At 45.4% G+C, this 27,281-nt stretch overlaps 1 protein-coding gene across 22 annotated transcripts in view; it reads right to left on the bottom strand.

The window, feature by feature from the left end:
• The window catches only part of LOC105464027 (formin binding protein 1), a 161,959-nt gene extending 137,450 nt beyond the window's left edge, over positions 1-24,509 (bottom strand). For 16 of the 22 annotated variants that reach the window (XR_011612885.1, XR_976633.2, XR_976632.2 and 13 more), the window contains exon 1: positions 23,842-23,998. Coding sequence is in view for 18 of the 22 variants with exons in the window: in XM_011711619.2 (XP_011709921.1) it covers positions 23,842-23,865 (24 nt within the window). In the remaining 4 variants the exon portion in view is untranslated. Of the gene's footprint in view, positions 1-23,841; positions 24,081-24,369 lie in introns of those variants that run through there. The other 6 variants (XM_011711626.2, XM_011711641.2, XM_011711635.2 and 3 more) reach the window with 4 other exon arrangements.
• Positions 24,510-27,281: the final 2,772 nt, after the last annotated feature.

A 27,281-nucleotide genomic window follows, 5' to 3' on the forward strand; every position in this document is an offset into this window, starting at 1 on the left:
TGTAGTTAAATTGTACAAGGAGAATTTCTTTTTTTTTTTTTTTTTGAGATGGAGTCTTGCTCTGTCGCCCAGGCTGGAGTGCAGTGGCCAGATCTCAGTTCACTGCAAGCTCCGCCTCCCGGGTTTACGCCATTCTCCTGCCTCAGCCTCCCGAGTAGCTGGGACTACAGGCACCCACCACCGCGCCCGGCTAATTTTTTGTATTTTTTAGTAGAGACGGGGTTTCACCGTGTTAGCCAGGATGGTCTCGATCTCCTGACCTCGTGATCCGCCCGTCTCGGCCTCCCAAAGTGCTGGGATTACAGGCTTGAGCCACGGCGCCCGGCCCACAAGGAGAATTTCTACAAACTGTAAATTCTTGTTCCCTGAAAACCTGAAGTGGGGACTTTATTTTAAGCAGGCAAGAATCGTCTTTTGCTAGCTAGAAACAGTAAGATAATACATCAAAAAAGATGATTAGGGCTGGGCACAGAGACTCACGCCTGTAATCCCAGCACTTTGGGAGGCCAAGGCAAGTGGATCACCTGAGCTCATAAGTTCAAGACCAGCTTGGGCAATATGGTGAAACCCTGTCTCTACCAAAAATACAAAAAAATTAGACAGCCATGGTGGCCTGCATCTGTGGTCCCAGCTACTCAGGAGGCTGAGGTGGGAGGATCGCTTGAGTCTGGGAGGCAGAGGTTGCAGTGAGCCAAGATTGCGTCAATGCACTCTACTCCAGCCTGGATGAGAGTTAGACTTCCGGGAGATACAGGTTGCAGTAAGCCGAGATCACGCCACTGCACTCTAGCCTAGTGACACAGAAAGACTCATCTCAAAAAAAGAAAGAAAAAAAGATCAAATTGTTGTATTTCTCCCCCAGACAAAAACGATCATAAACCAGCCAAATGGTGTTTTTTTTTTTTTTGGATTAAACTAACAATTAGATTGCATAGGGTTCAATAGTGATGTCGGATGAAAGATACAACTTTGGAGTGATTTAAGAAAATATTTTGGAATATCAATTTTGTAATTTGCTGAAGTTTACAAAAATCAGTGAGTGAACTTCCAAAAGCAGATCATCATGACTGCTCCATCTGGAACCAAAATCTGCCATATAAATTCAAATTTGGCAATAATTAACTGGAAAGAAATAAATGATAACCACTCTTGCTTGTTTTGTGGTTTGTTTTGATCTTTGAAGTAATGGCTAGCCAGAGAGAAACTTCATTTTTTTCGAGTGGTCAAATGCATAATGCTTATTTTATTTTATATTTTAATTAATTAATTTATTTTTTATTTTCATTTTTTTGAAACGGAGTCTCGCTTCATCACCCAGGTTGGAGTGCCTCCCAAAGGGCTGGGATTACAGGCGTGAGAGCCACTGCGCCTGGCCCACAATGCTTATTTTATCTGTGTAAACACTGGGCTATTTTCACAGGACCCCACTAGATTAAAAACAAAACAAAACAAAAAGGCTACTTGAGAGTGGCTGCTATGGTCCCTTTTAAAGTTGTTCTAGCTGGTGATTTGCCTTTTAGGCAACAGAATGATGTTTAATCACATTTCTCAATGTGAATACTAAGAAGGAAATTCCTGTTGGCTGTCAAAACGCTACCATGATACAAATAGCATCAAAAGCAGTGACTCTGCCTAGGAAACAATGTGAATGATGTTCATTTTCATATCAACAACATAGATCTCATTTCATCAGAGGACTCCAGAATAGTCTTTTAACTTTTCTTTTTCTTTTCTTTTGAGATGGAGTCTAGCTCTGTAGCCCAGGCTGGAGTGCAGCTGCAGGATCCTGGCTCACTGCTACCTCTGCCTCCAGGGTTCAAGTGATTCTTTGTTGCCTCAGCCTCAGGAGTAGCTGGGATTACAGGCGCCCGCCCGCCACCACGCCCGGCTAATTTTTGTATTTTTAGCAGAGACAGGGTTTCACCATGTTGGTCAGGCTGGTCTCGAACTCCTGGGTCTCAAGTGATCCACCCGCCTTGGCCTCCCAAAGTGCTGGGATTACAGGCGTGAGCCAGCGTGCCCAGCTTATTAGGCAATTTTTTTTCTTCTTGTTTTACTAAGTGCTGCCTATTTGAGAATGGCAATAGCATAACTTTAAAGCCACTGTTTCTGTAACGCTTAAACTACTTCGCACCAACGTAAAACCAAAAGGTACTAAGAATTTAGCAACAACAAAAGTTACCAATAGAAATAGAAAATTAATATGCTAAGCCAGCTCAGCAGACACTGTCCAATTCAAACCTTGAGTTTCTTGTACTGGGCTCTGAATGCCTTAACAGATTCAAGGGAGGTTAACACTCGAAAACTTTGAAAAGCTGCCATTTTTCTCATGTGGCAGGCAGCTTTCAGGCCTTCATTCCCACTGCAGGAACAACGGGGAATGTAAAATGAGATGGCCCCGTTAGGTTGTGGCACTTAGTGCCAACATCCTCTATCACTGAAACGAACTGAAATCACTAGGAAACACTCAGAGTACTGCCTGTTTTTTTTTTGTTTTTTTTTTAAAAAAACAGAACATTACCGCTGCTTGCTTGGTTGGTGAAAAACAGAACAGAATAAAACATTTCTCCAAAATGACGTCAAATTGCTGATGATTTTTTTCCAAGTACTTCTGATATAGGATAACACAAAAAGTGGTCATTCAGAACAGGTGAGTTTTAGGCAGTAACACGTTAGTGGAGCAGTATCTAGAAATCTCACGCCTATAAAACTGAAGGACAGTTGTTAAGCCATTTCATATCTATTTCTTGTGGCACCTAAATCAGTGCCTGGAACAATACATGTTTGTGGAAGTGAATCACAACACAGGTAAACTGAATGATGTTTATAGTCCATCTAACTATAGTGGTTTAAAAAAAGAACCAAATAGTTATTTTCAGCCACATGCTGTAATTACTGTAAGGTATTTTTAAAAGTCCGCCTTCAACACTCACTGCAAATACCATTTTCTGCTACCTCAGCTTACTTCTCCCACGTGCCATGAGAAGGCTACCATTAGCCAACTTGACTAAAAACCACTAAATACTGGTTTTAGTAGATAGCTTAACAACTGATTTGGTGGAAATTACTTTGCAGGAATAACAATTTCCAATTAATTCCCTGAATTCAGTTTAATGTTGTGGGTGTATTTTAAAATAGCGCCTAATATACCCTCATTACCTGTTTTGCAACAGGGAGTAAGTACATAGACAATCATTAAGGACTTCAAAAAAAAAAAAAACACAGCAATCTTTCATTACTCAGGAGAAAATTTATAGATCCCGCTGAACCGTTAAAGATCAATTGTTTTATACAGCATTTGCATTGGCTTTTTTAAATTTCCAAACACCAAGGAGTGTCCATCCCAAATTAACCCTTTGTCGTCTAAGAGATAACTAAGATGCCCAGTACTAACCTGTTGTTTATTTCTGAAACAAGGTCTTGCTCTGTTGCCCAGGCTGGAGTGCAGTGATGCTATCTTGGCTCACTACAGCCTTGACCTCCTGGGCTCAGGTGATCCTCCCACCTAAGCCTCCCAAGTAGCTGGGACCACAGGTGTGGGCTACCATGCCTGGCTAACTTTTGTATTTTTGTAGAGACGAGATCTCACCATGTTGGCCAGGCTGGTCTCAAACTCCTGGGCTCAAGGGATCCGCCCGCCTCAGCCTCCCCAAGTGCTAGGATTACAGGCAAGAGCCATCGCACCCAGCCTCTTTCTCTTTTTTTAAAATTGAGATGAAATTCATCTAACATAAAATTAACTTTTTTGTTTGTTTGTTTGTTTGTTTGAGACGGAGTCTCACTCTGTCACCAGGCTGGAGTGTAGTGGCACGATCTCGGCTCACTGCAATGTCTGCCTCCCAGGTTCAAGCGATTCTCCTGCCTTAGCCTCCCAAGGAGCTGGGAGGCTGAGTTGGGTTGTTTACACCTTTGGCTATTGTTCATAGTGCTGCTATGAACATTCCTGTACAAGTATTTGTTTGAATACCTATTTCCAGTTTGGGGGAGTTTATACATAGAAGTGGAATTCCTGGAGCATCTGGTAAATTGTATGTCTAACTTAACTGCCAAATGGTTCTCCCAAGAGGCTGAACCATTTCACACCCTGCCAGCAATGCACAAGGGTTCCAATTTCTCCCCATTCTAACACTTGTCATTTTCCTATACTTTCCTGACTATAGTCACCCTAGTGGGTATCTCATTGTAGATCTGCATTTCCCAAATAGTAATGATGTTTAGCATCTTTTCATGTGTTTATTAGCCATTTGTACATCTTCTCTGGAGAATCAATCTGTTTTTATTCCCCACTACCATGACAATAAATAAAAATAATCTTAATCTTTACTATCACTTTCTTTAAAACTGACTCCCACACACTTACTGTTTTTTTGTTTTTTAGACAGAGTCTCACTCTGTCCCCCAGGCTGGAGAGCAGTGGCGGGATCTCTGTTCACTGCAAGCTCCGCCTCCCAGGTTCTCACCATTCTCCTGCCTCAGCCTCCTGAGTAGCTGGGACTGCAGGTGTCCGCCACCAGGCCCGGCTAATTTTTTGTATTTTTAGTAGAGATGGGGCTTCACCGCGTTAGCCAGGATGGTCTCGATCTCCAGACCTCGTGATCCACCCGTCTCAGCCTCCCAAAGTGCTGGGATTACAGGCATGAGCCACCATGCCCGACCTTAAGAATACTGTTAAGGATACTGTTTGGTATACTAAGCAGGCATATTTTACATAGTTACAAGTAGAAAATGAGTCACAAAGCTTTGGGTTCCAAGTATAGAACGTCAGCACTTGGTCTTAATATCCTCAATAAAAATTTCACACAAATACCAACACTCCCTCTTTTTTTTTTTTTTTTTTTTTTGAGACAGGGTTTCACTCTGTGGCCTACGCTGGTGTGCAGTGACTCAATCACCGCTCAGTGCAGCCTTGATCTCCTCGGGCTCAGGTGATCATCCCACCTCACCCTCCCAAGTACCTGGTACTACAGGTGTGCGTTACCACGCCCAGCTAATGTTTGCTTTTGTTTTGATAGAGACGGGGGGTTGGCCATGTTGCCCAGTGTAATCCCAGCACTTTGGGAGGCTGAGGCAGGAGGGCTGCTTGAGGCCAGGAGTTTGAGACCAGCCTGGGCAACATAGCAAGACCCTGTCTGTCAAAAAACAAAAACAGAAAAACAGAAGAAGCATTAATAGTTACATTAAGAAGTATGAGGCAGCTAAGGAAAAGAAAATCCCACCAAGATATTATAAGTGGTAAAAGGTACCAAAAAGTGTGACTAGTATGCTAACATTTGTAAGGGACGGGGGAATTTACTCATAAACGCTTGATAGCTCTCTGGAAGAATTCACAAGAAACCAGTTACGGTGGTTGCCTCCAGGGAAGAAAAAAAAATCCCCTAATGACTGGGGCAGTCACACACCCATGGTGTGGCCTATTCAAAAATACATAAACAAGTAAGAAATAAAGTATGCTTTTAAAATCTGGCTTTTCCCCCAATTCCCCTTCTTTAACAGAGTGTGGTCAATCTTGGCTGAACCCTCAAAGCTCACTGGCGTGTGTAGCTGACTTTAGAGAGAGCCAGGAGGTCGGGACTGCACACAATAGGGTTAGCTGAAGGTGAAGCACCTGGGACTAGAGACTTCCCCAGCCAAGAGTGAGCTGGGACAAAGGAACCCAAAGTCCTGAGGTGGAAGAAGGCTGGTGCATATAAAGAACGACAAGGCAGCCTGGCCGGAGGAGACTGTGTTGCAAGAGAGACCAGCAACCTAAAAGGGTTGTCTAAATTTAGCTTTTACTCTGAGAAGTCCTTGTTGGGTTCTGCTCAGATCTGAGCCCCACCCACTCCATGTTAGGTGATCTAGGTACCTAAGTTCTCCCAACAGTACCCTCTTGGTGATGCCTACAGGACCCCATGGAAACGTCATCCTTTTATTGTGAGCATTTGACATTTTAGTCAGTTTCCCTGAACTCAATCTTCCATCCATATGAGTGTATCCTACAAATGTAGGATTTCCTTTCCTTTCTTTACTTTTGCCTCATGTCCCTAGGACTGGTCCACAATTCAGACTGGAACCAAGTACATAGTGTATAAAATAGTACATAATAAGCTCATAATCGGCCGGGCGCGGTGGCTCAAGCCTGTAATCCCAGCACTTTGGGAGGCCGAGACGGGCGGATCACGAGGTCAGGAGATCGAGACCATCCTGGCTAACACGGTGAAACCCCGTCTCTACTACAAAATACAAAAAAACTAGCCGGGCGAGGTGGCGGGCGCCTGTAGTCCCAGCTACTCGGGAGGCTGAGGCAGGAGAATGGCGTGAACCCGGGAGGCGGAGCTTGCAGTGAGCTGAGATTGTGCCACTGCACTCCAGCCTGGGCGACAGAGCGAGACTCTGTCTCAAAAAAAAAAAAAATAATAATAAGCTCATAATCTCCCCATGTGCTGCCTTGCCTGATCTCGGCCACATCTAAAGAATCAAGATACATATAACCTTTATGTTGGCTGGCATTTGCAGTCATTTAACGCCCAGGCCCCTCACCCTAAGCATGAGAACTGGGTGGGGTCCATACTACAAGCAAATATTATCTAAATAAACAGAACTGGCCAGGCTCAGTGGCTCACGCCTGTAAGTAATCCCAACACTTTGGGAGGCTGAGGCAGGAGGATCACTTGAGGTCAGGAGTTCAAGGCTAGCCTGGGCAACATAGTGAGATCCCATCTCTACCCAAAAAAAAAAAAAAAAAACAGGAAATAGTAAGAAATTTACAAAATTAAAAAATTAGCTGGGTGTGGTAGTGTGCACCTGAGTCTTAGCTACTGGGGAGGCTGAAGTGGGAGGATGGCTTGAGGCCAGGAGGTTGAGGCTGCAGTGAGCTCTGATGGAGCCTGGGTGACAGAGCAAAACCCTGTCTCAGACTACTGCACATTGGTGACACCTAATTGAACACTGCTAATGGAGAGTATCTGTTGCCCACCCATGCAGTTAACAATTTACATTTTCAATTTTTCTCTAGTAATCCAGTGATAATTTCTAAATCTGCTTGAAGTTATCAGAAAGTCTTTATCCCACCCAACTACTTTCAACTTCTCTCGAAGGTTTTCTTCCATCTCTAATGACTGTTCATTCCGCTTTCTCAATTACTGGCATTTCAAAATAAAAAGAAAGCGAGAAACTGAAGGAAGAAGCCACAGTATCATCCTGTTTTTCATTTCCATCAGGTGGTTGAATCCTTTTGGCAAATAAAGCACTTGACTGGCTAAAACTTTTCTGCAATGACATTGTTTATCTACCTTACTGACTCGCTGATCGGCCAAACTGACAAAATAAACAACAAACCTTCTTAGCCAAAAGATTTCTGTTCAGCAAAATAGTCCTTGAGGCTGGGCGGCTCATCTTGTAATCTCAGCACTTTGGGAGGCCGAGGTGGGTGAATCACCTGAGATCAGAAGTTCGAGACCAGCCTGGCCAACACAGCAAAACCCCGTCTCTACTAAAAATACAAAAATTAGCCGGGCGTGGTGGTGCACACCTGTAATCCCAGCTACTCAGGAGGCTGAGGCAGGAGAATCGCTTGAACCCAGGAGGTGGAGGTTGCAGTGAGCGGAGATCATGCCACTGCACTCCAGCCTAGGTGACAGAACGAGACTCTATCTCAAAAAAAAAAAAAAAAAAAAGTCCCTGACATTTTTGCCTATGGAGTCACACACCCAAGACATTCTATCTATGTCTCACGACTTAAGGAATGTGCCTGATGATTTTACGTATGTGTCACTTTTTGAATTGTTGAACCCTTTACAAACTTCCTGTTAACATTATTAGCACTTCTTTGAGCCATGGTGTGGGACTCAACATAAAATTTCTAAGTAAAGTTTCTAGCTTTAAAAATCGTCTCTTGTCGGCCGGGCGCAGTGGCTCATGCCTGTAATCCCAGCACTTTGGGAGGCCGAGGTGGGCGGATCACCTGAGGTCGGGAGTTCAAAACCAGCCTGACCTACATGGAGAAACCCAATCTCTACTAAAAATACAAAATTAGCTGAGCATGGTGGCACATGCCTGTAATCCCAGCTACTAGGGAGGCTGAGGCCGGAGAATTGCTTGAACCTGGGAGGCGGAGGTTGCGGTGAGCCAAGATCGCGCCATTGGACTCCAGCCTGGGCAACAAGAGCGAGACTCTGTCTCAAAAAAAAAAAAAAAAAAAGAAAAGAAATCGCCTCTTGTAACAGGCATTGCCATGTTATCTGCTCATTATGAATCAGTACTCCTAGGATCACTATTTCAGTGTCAGTTGATCCTGGAACTCAGATTACCTTGAAACACTTGAGTTGAAGGGACTCGAGGTCACACAGTCTAGTTCACACCAAATTCATTGATCATGTCCACAATACCCCTAACAAAAAAGTGACCAGTCTCGACAAGGAATTCAAGATATCAATGGAAGGTCAGGCACAGTGGCTCACGCCTGTAATCCCAGCACTTTGGGAGGCCTAGGCGGGTGGATCACCTGAGGTCAGGAGTTCCAGACCAGCTTGGCCAACATGGTGAAACCCCGTCTCTACTAAAAATACAACAATTAGCCAGGTGTGGTGGTGTGTGCCTGTAATCCTAGCGACTTGGGAGGCTGAGGCAGAAGAACTGCTTGAACCTGGGAAGCGGAGGCTGCAGTGAGCCAAGACCATGCCACTGCACTCCAGCCTGGGTGACAGAGACTCTGTCTCAAAAAAAAAAAAAAAAAAAAAGATATCAATGAAATATCATGACAACCAGCAACATGTGGAGGTGGATAATGATAGCCAACACCAGTAGAGCTTATTTCATATATAATCCTATGGAGTAGGCACTATCATTATCTCCATTTTACAGATGAAAGAACTGAGACTAAATGACTTGTCCAAAATCAATCAGTTAGTTAGTGTCAGGATATGAACCAGTCTAGCTCCAGATCCACACTCTTGAACAATATGACACACTGACTAAATTGTAGAAATCTAATAAGAATGAGAGAATTGGCCAGGCACGGTGGCTCATGCCTGTAATCCCAGCACTTTGGGAGGCTGAGGTGGGTGATCACCTGAGGTCAGGAGTTTGGGACCAGCCTGGCCAATGTGGCAAAATCCCGTTTCTACTAAAAATACCAAAATTAGCCAGGCATGGTGGCATGCGCCTACAGGCCCAGCTACTTGGTAGGTTGAGGCAGGAGAATCACCTGAACCTGGGCAGTGGAGGTTGCAGTGAGCGGAGATCATGCCACTGCACTCCAGTGTGGGCCACAGAACGAGACTCTATCTCAAAAAATAATAATAATAATAATAATAATATCCTTTAAGACGTGAGGAGTGAAGATAGAGTGAATAAGTAGCAGAGACAGAACTAGATCTAAGATGCCTAACTGTAGTCTGGCTGATTTACGGCCTCCAGAACAGGAATTCTATTTCACAACTAAAGCTATAGAAAGTTGTGGGTCAGGTGCAGTGGCTCACGCTTCTAATCTTAGCACTTTGGGAGGCCAAGGCGGGTGGATCACTTGAGCCCAGGAGTTTGAGACCAGCCTGGGTAACATGGCAAAACCCTGTCTCTACAAAAAAAAAAAAAAAACCCAAAAAAATTAGATGGCCGTGGTGGCTCACACCTGTAGTCCCAGCTATTCTGGACGCTGAGGTGGGAAGATGGCTTGATCCCAGGAGGTGGAGGTTAGAGTGAGCCAAGACTGCACCACTGCACTCCAGCCTGGGCAACACAGCCAGACCCTGTCTCAAAAAAAAAAAAAAAAAAGTTTTGCATTTTGTTTTATATTCCTCAAAACGACACTTCTGAAGTAGATTGGCATGGCTCATATTTCAAGGAAGAGGAAATGAAATTGAGGGGGGGAAATGGCAAAACCATATCTTACTAAAGGAAATTGCAATGAAATGTCCCCTTTTGTGACTCAGTGGTTATGTGGTTATGATGATAATGTAAAAAACCCTGAGATTTTATGAAAAATAACACAGAATCACCATATTCAAAGTGTATGATCTTGCGACAAGAACCTTAGAAAAAACTCCATTTACGGAATTTGCATCATGAAGACATTAAGCCATCATGAAGTCTTAATGTCTTCACATCAGAGCTTTTTGGTTTACTGTTTTCTCATCTTCAGAGAAAAAAAGTATAAAACTCTTTGAATGTTCCTCAACTTTTAAATTTCATTTTCTAAGCATTTCTTCAAAGAGACAATGATTTCATTTTATCTTTAAACCAGAATAAAACAATACATGGTAGCTCTCTCTTTGAATAAATGAAGAAGGGGTAGTGTTAATACTATCTATTACAACTTCCAAAGATATTGTTCGTTCCTATTGTTGTATGATAAATCACTCCCAAAACTTAATGGGAAACAACCACTTTATTATGGGTCAGGAATTTGGACAGGGACAACTTCTCTCTGCGCCATCACTGCTGACGCCTCAGCTGGGAAGACTTAAAGGCTAGGGGGACCCAACTGCTGGGCATTAGAATCATCTGGAAGCCCGTCACTCATATGGCTGGCAGCTGAGTATGACTGTTGGTTGAGACCTCGACTGAGCTGTCAACATGAACCTCTATGATTGGCTTCTCTGTATGTCTCTCTACGTGTGCTGTTTCGGCTTCCTAACAATATGGCAACTGGGTTTTAAGAGTAAATACCCGGCCGGGCGCGGTGGCTCAAGCCTGTAATCCCAGCACTTTGGGAGGCCGAGACGGGCGGATCACGAGGCCAGGAGATCGAGAGACGATCCCGGCTAACACGGTGAAACCCCGTCTCTACTAAAAAATACAAAAAAACTAGCCGGGCGAGGTGGCGGGCGCCTGTAGTCCCAGCTACTCGGGAGGCTGAGGCAGGAGAATGGCGTAAACCCGGGAGGCGGAGCTTGCAGTGAGCTGAGATCCGGCCACTGCACTCCAGCCTGGGTGACAGAGCAAGACTCCGTCTCAAAAAAAAAAAAAAAAAAAAAAAAAGTAAATACCCTAAAAGAGCAAGGAAAAAGTGCATGGTATATTTGTGATTCTGCTTCAGAAATCATTTAAAAAAAAAAAAAAAACTGGATCTTTCTATGTTGCTCAGGGTGGTCTCAAACTCCTGGGTTCAAACAATCATCCACCTCACCCCCACCCGCACCCCCACGTGGGCCTCCTAGAAAACCAGGATTACAGGTATGGGCCACCACGCCTGGGGCCATCACTTTCACCATACTCTGTTGGTCAAGGCTGTCACACAGATCTGCCTAGATTCAAATCCAAGTGGTACCAGTCCCCTGTCACCACTCAATGGGAGGAGTCTTGGGGTCACATTCTAAGATAAGCAATGTGGGATGCGCAATATTGTCGTGGACATCTTTCCAAAATATAATGTCACACGTCAAGTATCTCTAAGAAAGATAAAGAGGAAAATTAAACAATGTCAGGTACAACAGAAATCTCAGTCAACAGGGTATGAACTGAGTAATTCTAAACTTTCTCTTTTCATTTCCACCTCAAAATAAGCACATGGGCAGCTTTCAAAAGAAAAGCCTACACTATTAGTCTGTCTTCAAAAGCCTGTTAGAATCATGTGTGACATTAATTTCTGATTACTACCAAAAACTGAATGTCCATCAGTAGCCATTTATTTATTTTTTCCACTTATGACTTGGTACATCAGTTCTACTTCTAAGTCTATCAGAACTTCCAGCTCCACTTATTATGCTGTTATAACAATTTGCAAACCAATCAACTCTTTTTTTTTTTTTTTTTTTTTTTTTTTTGAGGCGGAGTCTCGCTCTGTCGCCCAGGCTGGAGTGCTGTGGCCGGATCTCAGCTCACTGCAAGCTCCGCCTCCCGGGTTCCCGCCATTCTCCTGCCTCAGCCTCCCGAGTAGCTGGGACTACAGGCGCCCGCCACCTCGCCCGGCTAGTTTTTTGTATTTTTTAGTAGAGACGGGGTTTCACCGTGTTAGCCAGGATGGTCTCGATCTCCTGACCTCGTGATCCGCCCGTCTCGGCCTCCCAAAGTGCTGGGATTACAGGCTTGAGCCACCGCGCCCGGCCCGTAAATAGCCTATTTTTAAGGATAAGTTAAAATAAACTTTTTTTTTTTGAGACAGAGTCTTGCTCAGTTGCCCAGGCTGGAATGCGGTGGTGCAATCTCAGCTCACTGCAAGCTCCGCCTCCCGGGTTCACGTCATTCTCCGGCCTCAGCCTCCTGAGTAGCTGGGACTACAGGCACCCGCCACTACGACCGGCTAATTTTTTTGTATTTTTAGTAGAGACAGGGTTTTACCATGTTAGCCAGGATGGTCTCAATCTCCTGACCTTGTGATCCACCCGTCTCGGCCTCCCAAAGTGCTGGGATTACAGGCGTGAGCCACTGCGCCCGGCCTATAAACTTTTTTTTTTTTCTTCAGACAAGGTCTTGCTCTGTCACCCAGGCTGGAGTGCAGTGGCGCAAACACAGCTCACTGCAGCCTCGAACTCCTGGCCTAAAGTGATCCTCCCATCTCAGCTTCCCAAGTAGCTGGGACTACAGGCATGCACCACTATACCCTGGTAATTTTTTAATTTTTAGTAGAGATGGGATCTCAATATGTTACCCAGGCTGCTCTTGAACTCCTGAGCTCAAGCTATCCTCCCACCTTGGCCTCCCAAAATGCTGGGATTATAGGTATGCGCCATCGTGCCTGGCCGATAAGTAAAATGTAAATTTAAAAAGTCAGTCATGGTGAAGAATATATTTTACATACACATATACACTTAGGAAATCTAAATGTCCTTGCCCAAACACTTCCAGAAATTTCCATATATGTTCCAATGCAAATACTTCTAAACCTCTTCATTATCTCTGCCAAGAAGAAATCAATCCCAAACTAAGCTGATAGGCAGAATAATTCATTAGATGTTTCAAGCAGCAAATATCCAGCTTTTTAGGTGGGGAAATAATGTGACTTCAGTGGAACTTTTTTAAAAAAGTGGTAATAATAGCCAAAGAAAACTATTTCCCCCTAGGAAAAAACTTAAATCTTAAGGAAGCCGAAGTATACTGCTAAAAATTAGTATGATTAGTGTTTTGGAGTGGATTTTATTTTTCTTCAAGGAGGAAAAAAACATGTGATTGATATGACCTCTTGAAATCCAGATTTCCTGTCCAAAGCAATGCTTTCTAGGCATTTTCCAAATATTAGGTTTATTTTGTTGTTAACATGTATACCAAATTTCAAATCAGAGGGCTAGGACCGAAAATAGCTCATTTTTCATGAATCCTGCTTACAGCAAGAGTTCTACAATTTGTTCCCAAGGACCAGAGTTTTTTTCATTAACCCTCCCCATGATTATAATAATTTCTATTTACCTATCACCTTTCATCCAACAACCTCAAAGTACTTTATGAACAATTTCTCATCTTTATGCCTTCTTGTCAAGAGAAAGGCAAGCATCATACCATGCTTTATAGATTGGGAAAGCGAAGAACAGAGATGCAAGGACTTGCCGGATACTGATAAATATTAGATTAGGCAAGCAATGCAACCCAGGCTGAGTCCTCCAGCACTTCCTCACTCAACTGGGAGCACCCACACCGTTTGTCTCCAGAGCCTGTCTGGTCTTTAAATGGATTTCAGGAACCCATTCTCAATTTTGGCTGTGCAAATAGAAGTACAAGGGGAATAGATTCCTTTACAGGTCCCAAGTTTTCTTCTGCTATAGATAATAGAGAAAGTATTTCGTTTCTTGTTTCTGAAGACTCAAAACTTTGAAACCCTGAATGTGGGCCAGGCATGTAGTCCCAGCACTTTGGGAGGCTGAGGCGGGCGATCACTTGAGGTCAAGAGTTCAAGTCCAGCCTGGGCAAAACAGGAAGACCCCCGCCTCTACAAAAAAACTTTTTAAAAAAAGTTACCCAGGCTGGGCCAGGCATGGTGGCTCACGCCTGTAATCCCAGCACTTTGGGAGGCCGAGGTGGGCGGATCACAAGGTCAGGAGATCGAGACCAGCCTGGCTAACACAGTGAAACCCCATCTCTACTAAAAAAAAAAAAAAAAAAATTAGCTGGGCATGGTGGCGGGCACCTGTAGTCTCAGCTACTCGGGAGACTGAGGCAGAAGAATGGCATAAACCTGGGAGGTGGAGCTTGCAGTGAGCAGAGATTGTGCCACTGCACTCCAGCCTGGGTGACAGAGTAAGATTCTGTCTCAAAAAAAAAAAAAAAAAAAAAAAAGGCTGGCTGTGGTGGCTCACGCCTATAATTCCAGCACTTTGGGAGGCCAAGGCAGGTGGATCAAGAGGTCAGGAGATCGAGACCATCCTGGCTAACACTGTGAAACCCCGTCTCTACTAAAAATACAAAAAATTAGCCGGGCAAATGCCTGTAGTCCCAGCTACTTAAGAGGTTGAAACAAGAATCGCTTGAACCCAGGAAGTGGAGATTGCAGTAAGCCGAGATCACACCACTGCACTCCAGCCTGGGTGACAGAGCGAGACTCCATCTCAAAAAAAAAAAATGTTAGCCAGGCGTGGTAGCGTACACCTGCGGTCCCAGCTAATTAGGAGGCTGAGGCGAAAGGCTCATTTGGGCCCGGGAGGTTGAGGTTGCAGTGAGCCATGTTTGTGCCACTGCACTCCAGCCTGGTCAACAGAGTGAGACTCTGTATTCCTCCTTGTTCTTTCTCAATTTCATTAAAAATAGTTTTCACCAAGACATATTTCTGTTAGGCAAATTCAGAAACTTGATACTATTCCCACTAATTAATATCCACACAAATTAATTTCTTTAAATTAGAAAAGAGAAACAATAACTGGCTTTGAAAGAATGAGGAGATTACTAGACATCCATGAAGCATCTGCTTGAATACAAGCTTCATTCATGACTGTTTCTGCTGGCTCTGCAGCATTTAGTGCTGTGAGTCATTGATTCTCAGTGATTCTCAATATGAATAACATCAAATGTTTTATAAAGCAAAATCTACAGCAGTGATGGGGAAATACGAGTGAATGATGGGGATAAAGGGAACCGTGCACTACTAACACAGAAGATCCAGTTCTTGGCCAAGTGCGGTGGCTCATGCCTGTAATCCCAGCTCTTCGAGAGGCCAAGGTGGGAGGATCACTTGAGCCCGGGAGTTCAAGGCCAGCCTGGACAACATAGACCCCGTCTCTACAAAAAAATGCAAAAATTAGCAGTGTGGTGATGTGCGCCTATAATCCCAGGTACTTGGGAGGCTGAGGCAGGAGCATCACTTGAACCCGAGAGGCAGAGGTTGCAGTGAGCCGAGATCATGCCACTGCACTCCAGCCTGGACAACATGGAGAAGTGCCGAAAAATGACACGCTGCAAGGACTGTGGCTAGCATGCAGCCTCCTTTAGGGTCCACCTCATCTTTTGAGTTGTGGGCATCTCTTCTTATAGCACCCCAGCCAATGACTGAGCAAGCTGGCAGCCAAGACCACCCTCTTCTTGGGACGACCTCTGGCCAATGATAAAGGAAGGCAGAGGTACAGAGGCCTAGCCATTTCTGCCAGAGGATCCTTGTGTCTGCTCTGGAGCTCCCCATTGGCCTGGTGGGGACTCTGGCAGGTCTGCACCGTGATCTGACGGCTTCCACTCTTTTCCCTTCACGGATGTTACTCCCCAATAAAACTGCACTCCTGACTCCATCTAAGCATCTTCTTCCAGATATTGGCACAAATGGTACTTACCTTAGTGGATTCTTGTAGCAAATAAACAAGATGATGGATGTAAACACTTTGCCCAGCACCTGGGACATGGCAGGCACTCAATAAATGGCAGTGATGATAACAATCATTCAAGAGTTTAAGATAATAGGGAGGCCAGGCACGGTGGCTCATACTTGTAATCCCAGCACTTTGGGAGGCCACCGTGGGCTCTGTAGCATTTAGTGGTGTGAGTTGTTAATCACCTGAGGTCAGGAGTTCAAGACCACCCTGACCAACATGGAGAAACCCTGTTTCTACTAAAAATACAAAATTAGCCGGGCATGGTGGCGCATGCCTGTAATCCCAGCTACTTGGGAGGCTAAGGCAGGAGAATCGCTTGAACCCGGGAGGCAGAGGTTGCGGTGAGCCGAGATCATGCCATTGCACTTCACCCTGGGCAACAAGAGTGAAACTCCATCTCAAAAAAAAAAAAAGACAATAGGGGATGGCACACGTGAAAATATTACAATAACTACAGAGTTCATAATAAGTTATTCCCATTTTGGCACCACAGAGAAAGTAGACAAGTACAAATGGAAACTGTGGCTGCTATTAGGTGTTGATGTAGGAATTAATTCTTACTAAAAACCTAATTCCAATCACTAGAACTGTATGCTCTAATTTAAAAAATCATATTGTTTATATGATGTTATAGTTTACATGTGAAAGTTATTATGGCTTTTGCAACAAGAAAATGGAAGTTCCGGCCGGGCGCGGTGGCTCAAGCCTGTAATCCCAGCACTTTGGGAGGCCGAGACGGGCGGATCACGAGGTCAGGAGATCGAGACCATCCTGGCTAACATGGTGAAACCCCGTCTCTACTAAAAAATACAAAAAACTAGCCAGGCAAGGTGGCGGGCGCCTGTAGTCCCAGCTACTCAGGAGGCTGAGGCAGGAGAATGGCGTGAACCCGGGAGGCGGAGCTTGCAGTGAGCCGAGATCGCGCCACTGCACTCCAGCCTGGGTGACAGAGCCAGACTCCGTCTCAAAAAAAAAAAAAAAAAAAAAGAAAATGGAAGTTCCATCTACCTTTCTTTGTTGGTGGGGGTGGTGGTTTGAATCTATTTCTAGTATTAAACAATTGAGGTTGTTAAGCTTTCCATAAGTTTAACATGGAATTTTACAAATAGGGTGAGGTTTGAGTTAAAAGTTGGTCTGAAGTGGAAGATCACGATAAACTGGTATTAAAAACTTACAGCCGGGAGCGGTGGCTCACGCCTGTAATTCCAACACTTTGGGAGGCCGAGACGGGTGGATCATCCAAGGTCAGGAGTTGGAGAACCAGCCTGGCCAACATGGCGAAACCCCATCTCTACTAAAAACAAAAAATTTGCTGGGCGTGGTGGCACACGCCTGTAATCCCAGCTACTCGGGAGTCTGAGGCAGGAGAATCGCTTGAACCTGGGAGGTGGAGGTTGCAGTGAGCTGAGATGGTGCCATTGCACTCCCGTCTGGGCGACAAGAGCAAAACTCCATCTCAAAAAACAAACAAAGAAACAAAAAAACTTACATACCCCCAAATTACTCTCTAATATAAATACACACATTTGGCCTCTTATCATTTAAAAAAAAAGTTTTTTAACTAAACACATTACTAGGCTCAAGCTAGTATGAGTGTACAAGTAAAACAGGAAACAAATATTCCTTTATAAACACCAATTCCAGAAGACTTCACACCCACATTCTAAAATCAATTAGATTAATTTCCCAGGGCATTCATGTATTCTTAGTAGCTTTCAATTTTTAAGTGTCAAAATAAAGCCTTATTTTTAAATGTGGGTGGTGTTGATGAAACAAGTATGAGTAATACTTGCAGGAAACATAATATTAGCTTTAGGTGGTTAGTGGGTGATACTTGAATGGTCCTTCAAAGAAGTACTTTCCATGTCTCACCAATGTAAAGCATGAATTGTAATGTGTTCACATAGTAAGTACAGACACTTATAAAACTCTTTTACATGCTTAAAGTACAGTTTTGCCTACCAAAATGGCAACTTACACAAATTTTCAGGATTCTGTCTAATGTACAAAGTGAAGGCAACAAACTGATGTCTCAATATCAACTGCAAATTCTCTCCAGGCCTCCCACGGTTTGTTTTCTTTTAATATCTACTAAACAGAAAAGACATGTGCAAAGTTTGTTCTCATGGAGAAGTAAGGATGGCAAAACTAAGTTGATTTTGTTTCTTTTCTGAAGCAGTTCTGCCCTACCCACCATGGTTCGGGGAGTATTATCGCCCCTGTTGGTCTTGCCACGTTTATCCCAAACAGAAATCTCTGAAGGGTTAAGAAAAAGGAGCAGTAGAGGCCAGGCATGGTGGCTCCACCTGTAATCCCAGCACTTTGGAAGGCAGAGGCAGGCAGATCACGTGAGGTTAGGAGTTTGAGACCAGCCTGGTCAACATGGTGAAACCCCATCTCTACTACGAAAAATACACAAACTGGCAGGGCATGGTGGTGGGGGCCTGCAGCTACTCGGGAGGCTGAGGCATGAGAATCACTTGAACCTGGGAGGCAGAGGTTGCAGTGAGCCAAGATGGCACCACTGCATGCCAGCCTGGGAGACAGAGCAAAACTCCATCTCAAAAAAGAAAAAAGAGCAGTAGAAGAGCTAGGGACTATTGTTAATACGGTTCTCCAATGTAGCATTCAAGGGCAGTAAGAAGAGGTAATACTTCTCCAATACCTGGAACTGTTAATAATTAGTTACTTTAACTACTTTTCTAAGATTAAAAAAAAACTAGTTTAAAATTTCGACACACTAGGAAAAAAAAATTCAACACACCATAAAGTGTTCTTACATAAACATACGTACACATATCATGCCTAAGTAGAATGAACAACAGAGAAGGGATAATTTTTCAAACCCTACTTTAAAGGCAAAACGGTCCCTAGACTGTGTGTATTTGCGGGGAGAAAGGATATGGAAAATCTCTGTACCTTCTCAATTGTGCTATGGACCGTAACTGCTCTAAAAAATAGAATCTAGGCCGGGCGCGGTGGCTCAAGCCTGTAATCCCAGCACTTTGGGAGGCCGAGACGGGTGGATCACGAGGTCAGGAGATCGAGACCATCCCGGCTAACACGGTGAAACCCCGTCTCTACTAAAAAACACAAAAAACTAGCCGGGCGAGGTGGCGGGCGCCTGTAGTCCCAGCTACTCGGGAGGCTGAGGCAGGAGAATGGCGTAAACCTGGGAGGCGGAGCTTGCAGTGAGCTGAGATCCGGCCACTGCACTCCAGCCCGGGCGGCAGAGACTCCGTCTCAAAAAAAAAAAAAAAAAAAATAGAGTCTATTTTCCAAAAAGATACCTAAAATTATATATATTTTTTAAACTGCCAAAGTGCAGAAAGGTGTTATAATTATCTTCCCATTATCTTTAAAAAGCAAATGTTAAAACAAAAGGAAAAAAAGGGATTTATTCATTTATCCAATAAATATTTATTGAACTTCTACACGGAGTCAAGCATTGTTCCCACTACAGTCGGTAGACAATCCTCACACGGCTGCCTCTTGAAAGTGCAAATCCATGATCAGGGTCAACATATCCAACAGTCGAATGTACATTATATGCCTGGCATGGTTCTAAAAATCACAGGTAAAAAAAAAATTACATACAATCAACACAGGTGTTTTTTTTTTTTTTTTTTTTTTTTTTGAGACAGTCTTGCTCTGTTGCCCAGGAGGTAGTGCAATGGCGCCATCTTGGCTCACTGCAACCTCCACCTCCCAGGTTCAAAGGATTCTCTGCCTCAGCCTCCCGAGTAGCTGAGATTACCGGCGTGGACCACCATGCCCGGCTAATTTTTGTATTTTTAGTAGAGATGGGGTTTCCCCATCTTGGTCAGGCTGGTCTCAAACTCCTGACCTCGTGATCTGCCCGCCTCAGCCTCCCAAAATGCTGGGATTACAGGCGTGAGCCACCACGCCCAGCCCACAGGTGGCTTCTTACTATGCTAACCAATATGCATTATTCAGGTTTCTCTGTTCTCTTTCTTGTACATACTTCATTTCTCATTAGCACCAGAGCAAATAAATAAAGATGACAGAGAGGACACTAGAAGGCAGCAAAACCAGGTTCTGTCACTGAATAATTTGTTAGCTGCAAACAGAATAATTACGAGGAAGGCTTAACTTTCCAATGGATTTATTCATACTTCACACTAATGAGCAAGCTAATAAAAAGCTGAACTAACACTTCAGTAACCTGTCACTTCCCTCAGTAAGCAGGCAAGGAAAAAAAAACAACATTCAAATGTAAGCAACTCTTGCTTTGCCATTTCTCCAACAACCAGCCACAACTTCCACAAGTCAGTGAACATATTTACCTTACTAACACTGCCTTTTTAACAAGTCTTGAGTAAATGTATTTTGGTTGATTTTACATAAAAACATACTTTTTCTTTTGACTCTGATGTTACAGGCTAGAGGTAAAACCTACTTTCTATGCTTCCACGTAGATATCTTTCAATATATATAACGTGACTCACAACAGATTCAGGCTGGTGTCTTGCGCACACCGTAGTTGTTAAATAAAAATTTTGAAAATTGATTAAAAGGCAACGTTATGAAGAGCTGTACACTATTTTATTATAACCTAATCACTTCAAAATGGCCATTTAAGCCTGGGTGAGGTAGCTCATGCCTATAATCTGAGCACTTTGGGAGGCTGACGTGGGTGGATCACTTGAGGTCAGGAGTTCGAGGCCAGCCTGGCCAAAATGGTGAAACCCCATCTCTACAAAAAAACCAAAAACTTAGCCAGGTGTGGTAACGCACACCTGTAGTCCTAGCTACGCGGGAAGCTAAGGCAAGGGAATTGCTAGAACCTGGGAGATGGAAGCTGCAGTGAGCCGAGATCATGACATTGCACTCCAGCCTGGGCAACAAGACCAAAGCTTTATCTCAAAAAAAAAAAAAAAAAAAAAAAGAAAGTTTATTTCTATGAAGGAGTTGAAGAAAAAGTAAAAAAGAAAGAGGAAGAGAAAGGTTTTACTCCCTCTACAAAGCAGGATGTGGCTTAGAGTAGGCCTTCAGTGTAAAATGCACATTAGAAACCTGTAGTTTCTAAAAGCCTATATTGACTTTAACCTGAAGTCCTAAAATGTATGTAAAATCTGATAGTATTTGTGAAGGTCCCTGAGAGCTGCAACCACCTGTTACAAATAACTCATGGCCACCCAAACCATAGCTCTTTCTCCATCTAGAAGAATAATTCTGCCAAGTTCGGCTTGAGCGCACCATCATTATCTCATTATACATGTGCATGATTCCAAAGCCACCATTCAAGGAAAACCCTTAATCACTGCCCTCCGCTCGGCTACCCAGTGTACCACACATCACCAAGTCTCTGACCGCCGGAGAAACGGGGTTTACTTTTCGTAATCCTTCATTATTCTAGTTTTTTTAAATCTCAAAAGCTACTAAGCCTTATACATCTTTGCATTTCACCTGAAAACTTAGATTTTGCATTTCTCTTAGTAGCACAATCATGTGTTCATTCCTTTCCCTATATTAAACTGTAAGCTACTCAAAGGCAAATGCTAGTACTCATAAGAATGTCTTTTTTAAGGTCAGGTGTGGTGGCTCATGCCCGTAATCCCAGCACTTTGGGAGGCTGAGGCAGACGGATTACCTGAGGTCAGGAATTTGAGACCAGCCTGGCCAACATGGCGAAACCCTGTCTCTACTAAACACACAAAAAATTAGCTGGGCATGGAGGCAGGTGCCTATAATCCCAGCTACTCGGGAGGCTGAGGCAGGAGAATCATATGAACCTGGGAGGCAGAGGCTGCAGTGAGCCGAGATCACGCCACTGCATGCCAGCCTGGGCAGGCAACAGAGCAAGACTCCGTCTCAGGTAAAAAAAAAAAAAAGAAGTTTTTAAAAACGTCTTTTTAAAAACTCCTCATTGCCATACACTTGCATATATAGAACTGTTAACTCATTCATTCTACCTCATAAAATTATCAAGTGAAAAAATTACAGATAGTTCATATCCTTCTCCTTTAAAAATATTTTCCAATTATTTTTATTGTAGAAAATGTCAAACATATATACTAGAAAGAATAATGTAATGAACACTTCTGTACTCAGCATCTGGCTTCAATAATGGCCAATTCTGTCTCACTATCTCTGATCCACTAACACCACAAATTATTGTGAAGCAAATCTAACATTTCATATCATTTATTTGTATATATTCCAGTTCCCATTTATTTTCTTTTTTATTTTTTTTTTAAGAGAAGACATCTCCAGATATTCCCCAAGCTGTTCTTGAACTCCTGGGCCCAAAAGATCCTCCCAACTCGGCCTCCCAAGGTGCTGGGATTACAAGCCTGAGCCACTGTGCCCGGCCTCTCTCATTTATTTTCAACCACTCCTAACCCTGCCTTCCTTCCCACTCCTCCACCCTCAAAAATAAATGTACGGAATAATGCAGGCAATTGCTGCTGTTTTAGCAGTTTTGCTCATAGCCACTCCCTCTCTTTGGAATTATATTCTATCCCATTTACCAACATCACTGAACTGTCCACCAAGGTATTGTGTTCGGTCCTTATTTCACTCAGAAATATATTGTACCTTTTCCCTCCATAATTCCATCTGCTGTTTGAACAAGTGAAAAAAAAATTGTGCCACAATTTCTACTGTCTTGATAAAGATTTCTTCTGATTTGCTTCCCCACCCCAGATAAGCTAAAGAGAGTGGAAGGATTAGAAGAGGAAAGAAACTTCAATACAGCACTCAAAGTGGTAAATTTTGCCTAAACTGGTGTGTGCAAATATTTTAAACGATTTTATTTTCAAAATGGATACTTGTAAACATCAGTGGAAATTTTGTCATAAATCCCTTTTAGGCAGAAGATGTTTATAAAATGAATTATCTTAATGTAAGGGAGCTATTGCCCTCAGGATTTTGGTAATAACAACCGTAGCTGCTTCTGTACCTAACAGATGGTTATGTAAAAACAATTAAAGCAAAACAAAACAAAACAAAAAACAAGGGAGGATGCGCTCTGTTTCTGCAATTGCTCTAATCTTGTTTTATTTTGACAAGAGATTTCTCGGCCTCATCTCAGATAGCAACACCACCCTACACTTTCTCCTCCACACCCTTTGCAAATAGAATTCCAAAAGGTAGTTGCAGGCACTTCAGAGTTCATCCTGGGAAATGGCTCATCTTGAGGGCATTTCAGTGCAGTAACTGAGATTTCGTCTACTCCTTCCCCGGCCGCCGCGCTGCCCATCCCCTGCCCAGTGATTTCCCCAGGAATCCGCGGACGGCAGGGAAAGAGCTCCATCCACAGCCGGCCACTCGCCTTCCTGGGGACGGCCCTCAGCCCCGAGGGCTGCCCGTTTACCGTGCGCACCCCCCGGCCAAGCATCCCCGCCAGGCGTCCCTCACCGTCAACTTTCCCCACTGGAAACTCTTCTCCGAGCAACCGTTAAAGATTGACCCCGCGAAAGCCTCTTCCTGAGGGAGATCACGTAAGATGTCTCCCCAACTCCCACTTTCTCCTCCAGACCAGACGTCGCAGTGCCCACATCCACTCAGGATTGAGCTACCCCGAAAGAACAAGCGCGCCTGGTGCCGCCACGGGCCAGAAGTCCTCGCCTCCAGAGCGAAGACCGCACTGTAGCCCCGGCACCCCAAAACCCGACCCCCGGCGCTCGCCCCGGCCGCCCCGCCCCCGGGGAAGCGCCGGATCCGCCAGCGCCTCCACCGAGCCAGGACAAAACTCGCAGCCGGGGCGCCCAGAGACCCAACGCAGCGCCGCGCAGCCGGGGCCTCCACGCCCCCACGCCCGGTCCCGGCCCCCCCACCGGGCATCCGCGGCTCGCCCCGGGGGATTAGGGCTTGGCCCGACACACACCGCCCGCCCCGGGGCGCAGGGGACAGGGAGGCCCGCCTGTGCCGTTCCTCAGGCCGCTGGGAACCCGCACTAACTCCCCTCGCCTCCGAAGGACTAGCCGGTCCGCACCTCCTGCTCGGGCCAAGGCCGACGAGGGGCACGGGGACCCCGCCTCCTCCCCAGGCCGCGGCGACCCCGAAGAGCGCGCCCTCGCCTCCGCCCGGCAGCGCGGCCCGCGCCCCCTCCCCAGGCCGCGGGGAAACGCAGCGCACGCCCCGCATCTGCCCGCGGGCCCAGACCCTCACTCACCCAGAGCTCGGTACCCCAGCTCATGGTGCTGGGGGCGCGAAGGGGCGCTCCGCGCGGCGGGCGCGGCTCTCTGGTTCCCCACCCCGGCGATCCCTTTGCCCCCCGAGATCCCCGCGACCGCGGAAAGCCCGGAGTTCGCGCGGCCTCCTCCGGCTCGCAGCTCCTTGCCCCGGGTCTCCTCGGCGGCTCCTCCTCCCCGCCGCTCCACAGCAAAATGGCCCGAGGAAGCAGCAGCCGCGGCCGCCGCAGCGCCCGCCCGCCCTACACCAGGAGAGCGGGGGAGGGGCGGCAGGGGCGGGGCGGGGCGCGGGGGCGGGGCCGGCCTGACAGCTCGCGCACGCGCGCCCGCCCCGCCCCGGCTCGACCCCCTCCCCCGGGCTCCCCCGGCCGGGTCCGCGTCGCCCCGGGGTCCGGAAGGACGTGGAGGGAGGTGTGAGGGACGGCGGGAACCGCATCCCGAGGACTCCCCCTGCCAATCTCCTAATGACTTCTTAGTGACCACTCTCTGCTCGCAGTACTAGCGCTTGCCTTGGAACGCGGCCGGCCCTGGGATCACCGATGCTCCGCGGAGGTCTGAGATCGCTCCCCTGCGGTCTGAGATCGCTCCCCTGCGCGCAGCGCCGCTCTGGATTTAAGGACAATACTTTCCCCTGGCAGCCATGCGCGCCGAGTCTAGTGAGCCCGGGAGGCTCTTTTCCCACCGCCTGAGGGAGGCCCGAGAGCCCCGCAGGCTGGCGCGGTGAGAGTGGGGCGGTAGTATCTGCGTGCTGTGCGAATAGAAACGTCGAAGCAAGCGCGACGGCCTCGAGTGGTTGGGGAAAAAATCCAGGGGCGTGCACCCAGTGATTTCCAATCTTTGAAACCAATGATTTCCAACTTGTTCAGCCAAGAAACTCTCAGGCGTGAAATCACGTTACCGCCTAGTGGGTAAAAGCAAAGGCGTGGGGTACACAGATAACTTGTTTGGTTCAAATCCAGCACGTGCTGACCCGGTGGAGGCGGACAATTCCTCCACCGCTGGAAGCGCAGAGCGCAGTCCACCAGATGGAGGCAATAACGCGACCATCTCACCGCCCGGCGGTGAGGATCAGGGTGAGCCAAAGCCTAGGGTTGGTAAACCCAGCGCTCATTTTATCAATAGACGGACTCCCTCTTTATATATCCAAAGATCCGCACAAATGTCGTTACTGACAAGCTATGGAAAATGTTTGGAATTCCAGCTCCTCTGACTCACTAGGCCTTTCCTCACAGCTTATCTTTCTCCCTCGGTTAATGCTACTACTGGATCCTTTTCTGAGTAACCGTGTGACTCCCAACATGGGCCCCCAGTTAAAAAATACTTTACGATGATGCATTTCTCCAATCCCACCCCACCATTTTCAACCTGCTTATCATTCTCCTCCATTAAAAGGTGCAGCTAACCCGGGTCTAGTGGCTCACGCCTGTAATCCCAGCACATCAGGAGGCCCAGGCAGGAGGATGGCTGGAGGCCAGGAATTTGAGTCCAGCCTGGGCAACATCACAAGACCCTGTCTCTACAAAAAAAAAAAAAAAAGTTAGCTGGGCATGGTGGCATGCACCTATGGTCCCAGCTACTTGGGAAGCTGAGACAGGAGGATAGCTTGAACCTAGAAGGCTGAAGTTGCAGTGAGCCATGATCATGCCATTGCCATCCAGCTTGAGCAAGAGAGCAAGACCCTGTCTCAAAAATATTAACAATAATGAATTAAAGCCGGACATTGTGGCTCACGCCTGAAATCCCAACACTTTGGGAGGCAGAAGAGTAGATCATCTCACGAGGTCAGGAGATCGAGACCATCCTGGCTAACACGGTGAAACCCCGTCTCTACTAAAAAATACAAAAAACTAGCCGGGCGCGGTGGCGGGCGCCTGTAGTCCCAGCTACTCGGGAGGCTGAGGCAGGAGAATGGTCTAAACCCGGGAGGCGGAGCTTGCAGTGAGCTGAGATCCGGCCACTGCACCCCAGCCTGGGCGACAGAGCAAGACTCTGTCTAAAAAAAAAAAAAAAAAAAAAAGTAGATCATCTGAGGTCAGGAGTTTGAGACTAGCATGGCCAACATGGAGAAACCCCCTCTCTACTAAAAACACAAAAGTTAGCCGGGCGTGGTGACAGGGCACCTGTAATCCCAGCTACTCAGGAGGTTGAGGCAGGAGAATCGCTTGAACCTGGGAGGCAGAGGTTGGAGTGAGCCAAGATTGGGCCACTGCACTCCAGCCTGGGTGACAGAGCGAGACTCTGTCTCAAAAAATAAAATAAAATGAATAATAATAATAAATTAACAGGTGGAGCTACAAAAAACAAAACAAAACAAAACAAAAAACCTCTTGGAGATAAACCTCCAACTCTACTTCCTTTGTTGGGCAGTTACAATAAATTTAAGTTGTCAAAACTGTTTTGGTCTGCGTTTTTTCAGTTACAACCCTCCCTTCCTGCCCACCCCCATTCTTGTGTCTGTATAAATATTTTGCTCTCAGTTACTAGGTCTGAGTTCTCTTTCGTCCAGAGACTGCTAGATATATAACAATGAGAACAGCCAGCTACCTATCTCCTAAGGCAGATTAATAGCCAGAGTGAGTTGCAGGGGGAAATTGAAACAATGCTGCAGTGTTTAGTCTGCTAAAATTTGGAAATGGTACATGCAATGCAGGTTTATCTAACAAGACTTTGCCTCAGTAATCACCTTCCTGCCAGGGCTTGACTTAGTCAAATACAGTGATCTAATCTTGACCAAGTTCTTGGAGACTTCTCAAAAACAGTGACCACTTGTGAAAATACTCTAATCAAGAAGTAAAACAACCTGCTGCTTTAAAGAGGAGAAAGAGGAAGAGGAAGGGACAGCAGAAGAAAAAGAGACCACATGAAGATGAAACTTTTTAAGACGAGTAAGCAGGAAATTGTTAGTTATAGGAAGGAACCCAATAAAAGTGCCGCAGAACTCTATGGAAATGAGTTAATTATACCACACTGCAAATATCTTTAATTTTATTAAGCTTTGGCAGTAACTGGAAAATGCTTGAAAGTGTCAAATCTTTCAAAAAATAAAGGAGAAAGACATCAATGATCATGAAGCAATGAGAACAGGGTTTGGGATAAAATGAAATAAGCCAGAAGAAAAAAAGGCTAAAATACAGCACAGCATGTTTTTAGGAAGAACTAAGTCCATTTCAGTTTCCCTTCAGAGCAGGAGGAAGTGATTCTAAGACAAGGAAGTATCCCCATTAACGAACTACTGTGACCTGACCTACTTAGGAGCCAGTTTTCACCAGGGGTACTCTAAACTCGATGTAAACGCTGATATTATCTAGGGGGTTAGTCTGGGTTGCATACACTGGTTTGACCTCTCAGTAAAATCTAGAGAACACTGATTTACAAAATTATGATCTTGGTGTGATATTACAAAATATATATTTGGTCTTCA

The sequence above is a fragment of the Macaca nemestrina genome, chromosome 14 (genome assembly GCF_043159975.1).
Source record: "Macaca nemestrina isolate mMacNem1 chromosome 14, mMacNem.hap1, whole genome shotgun sequence".
NCBI lineage: Eukaryota > Metazoa > Chordata > Mammalia > Primates > Cercopithecidae > Macaca > Macaca nemestrina.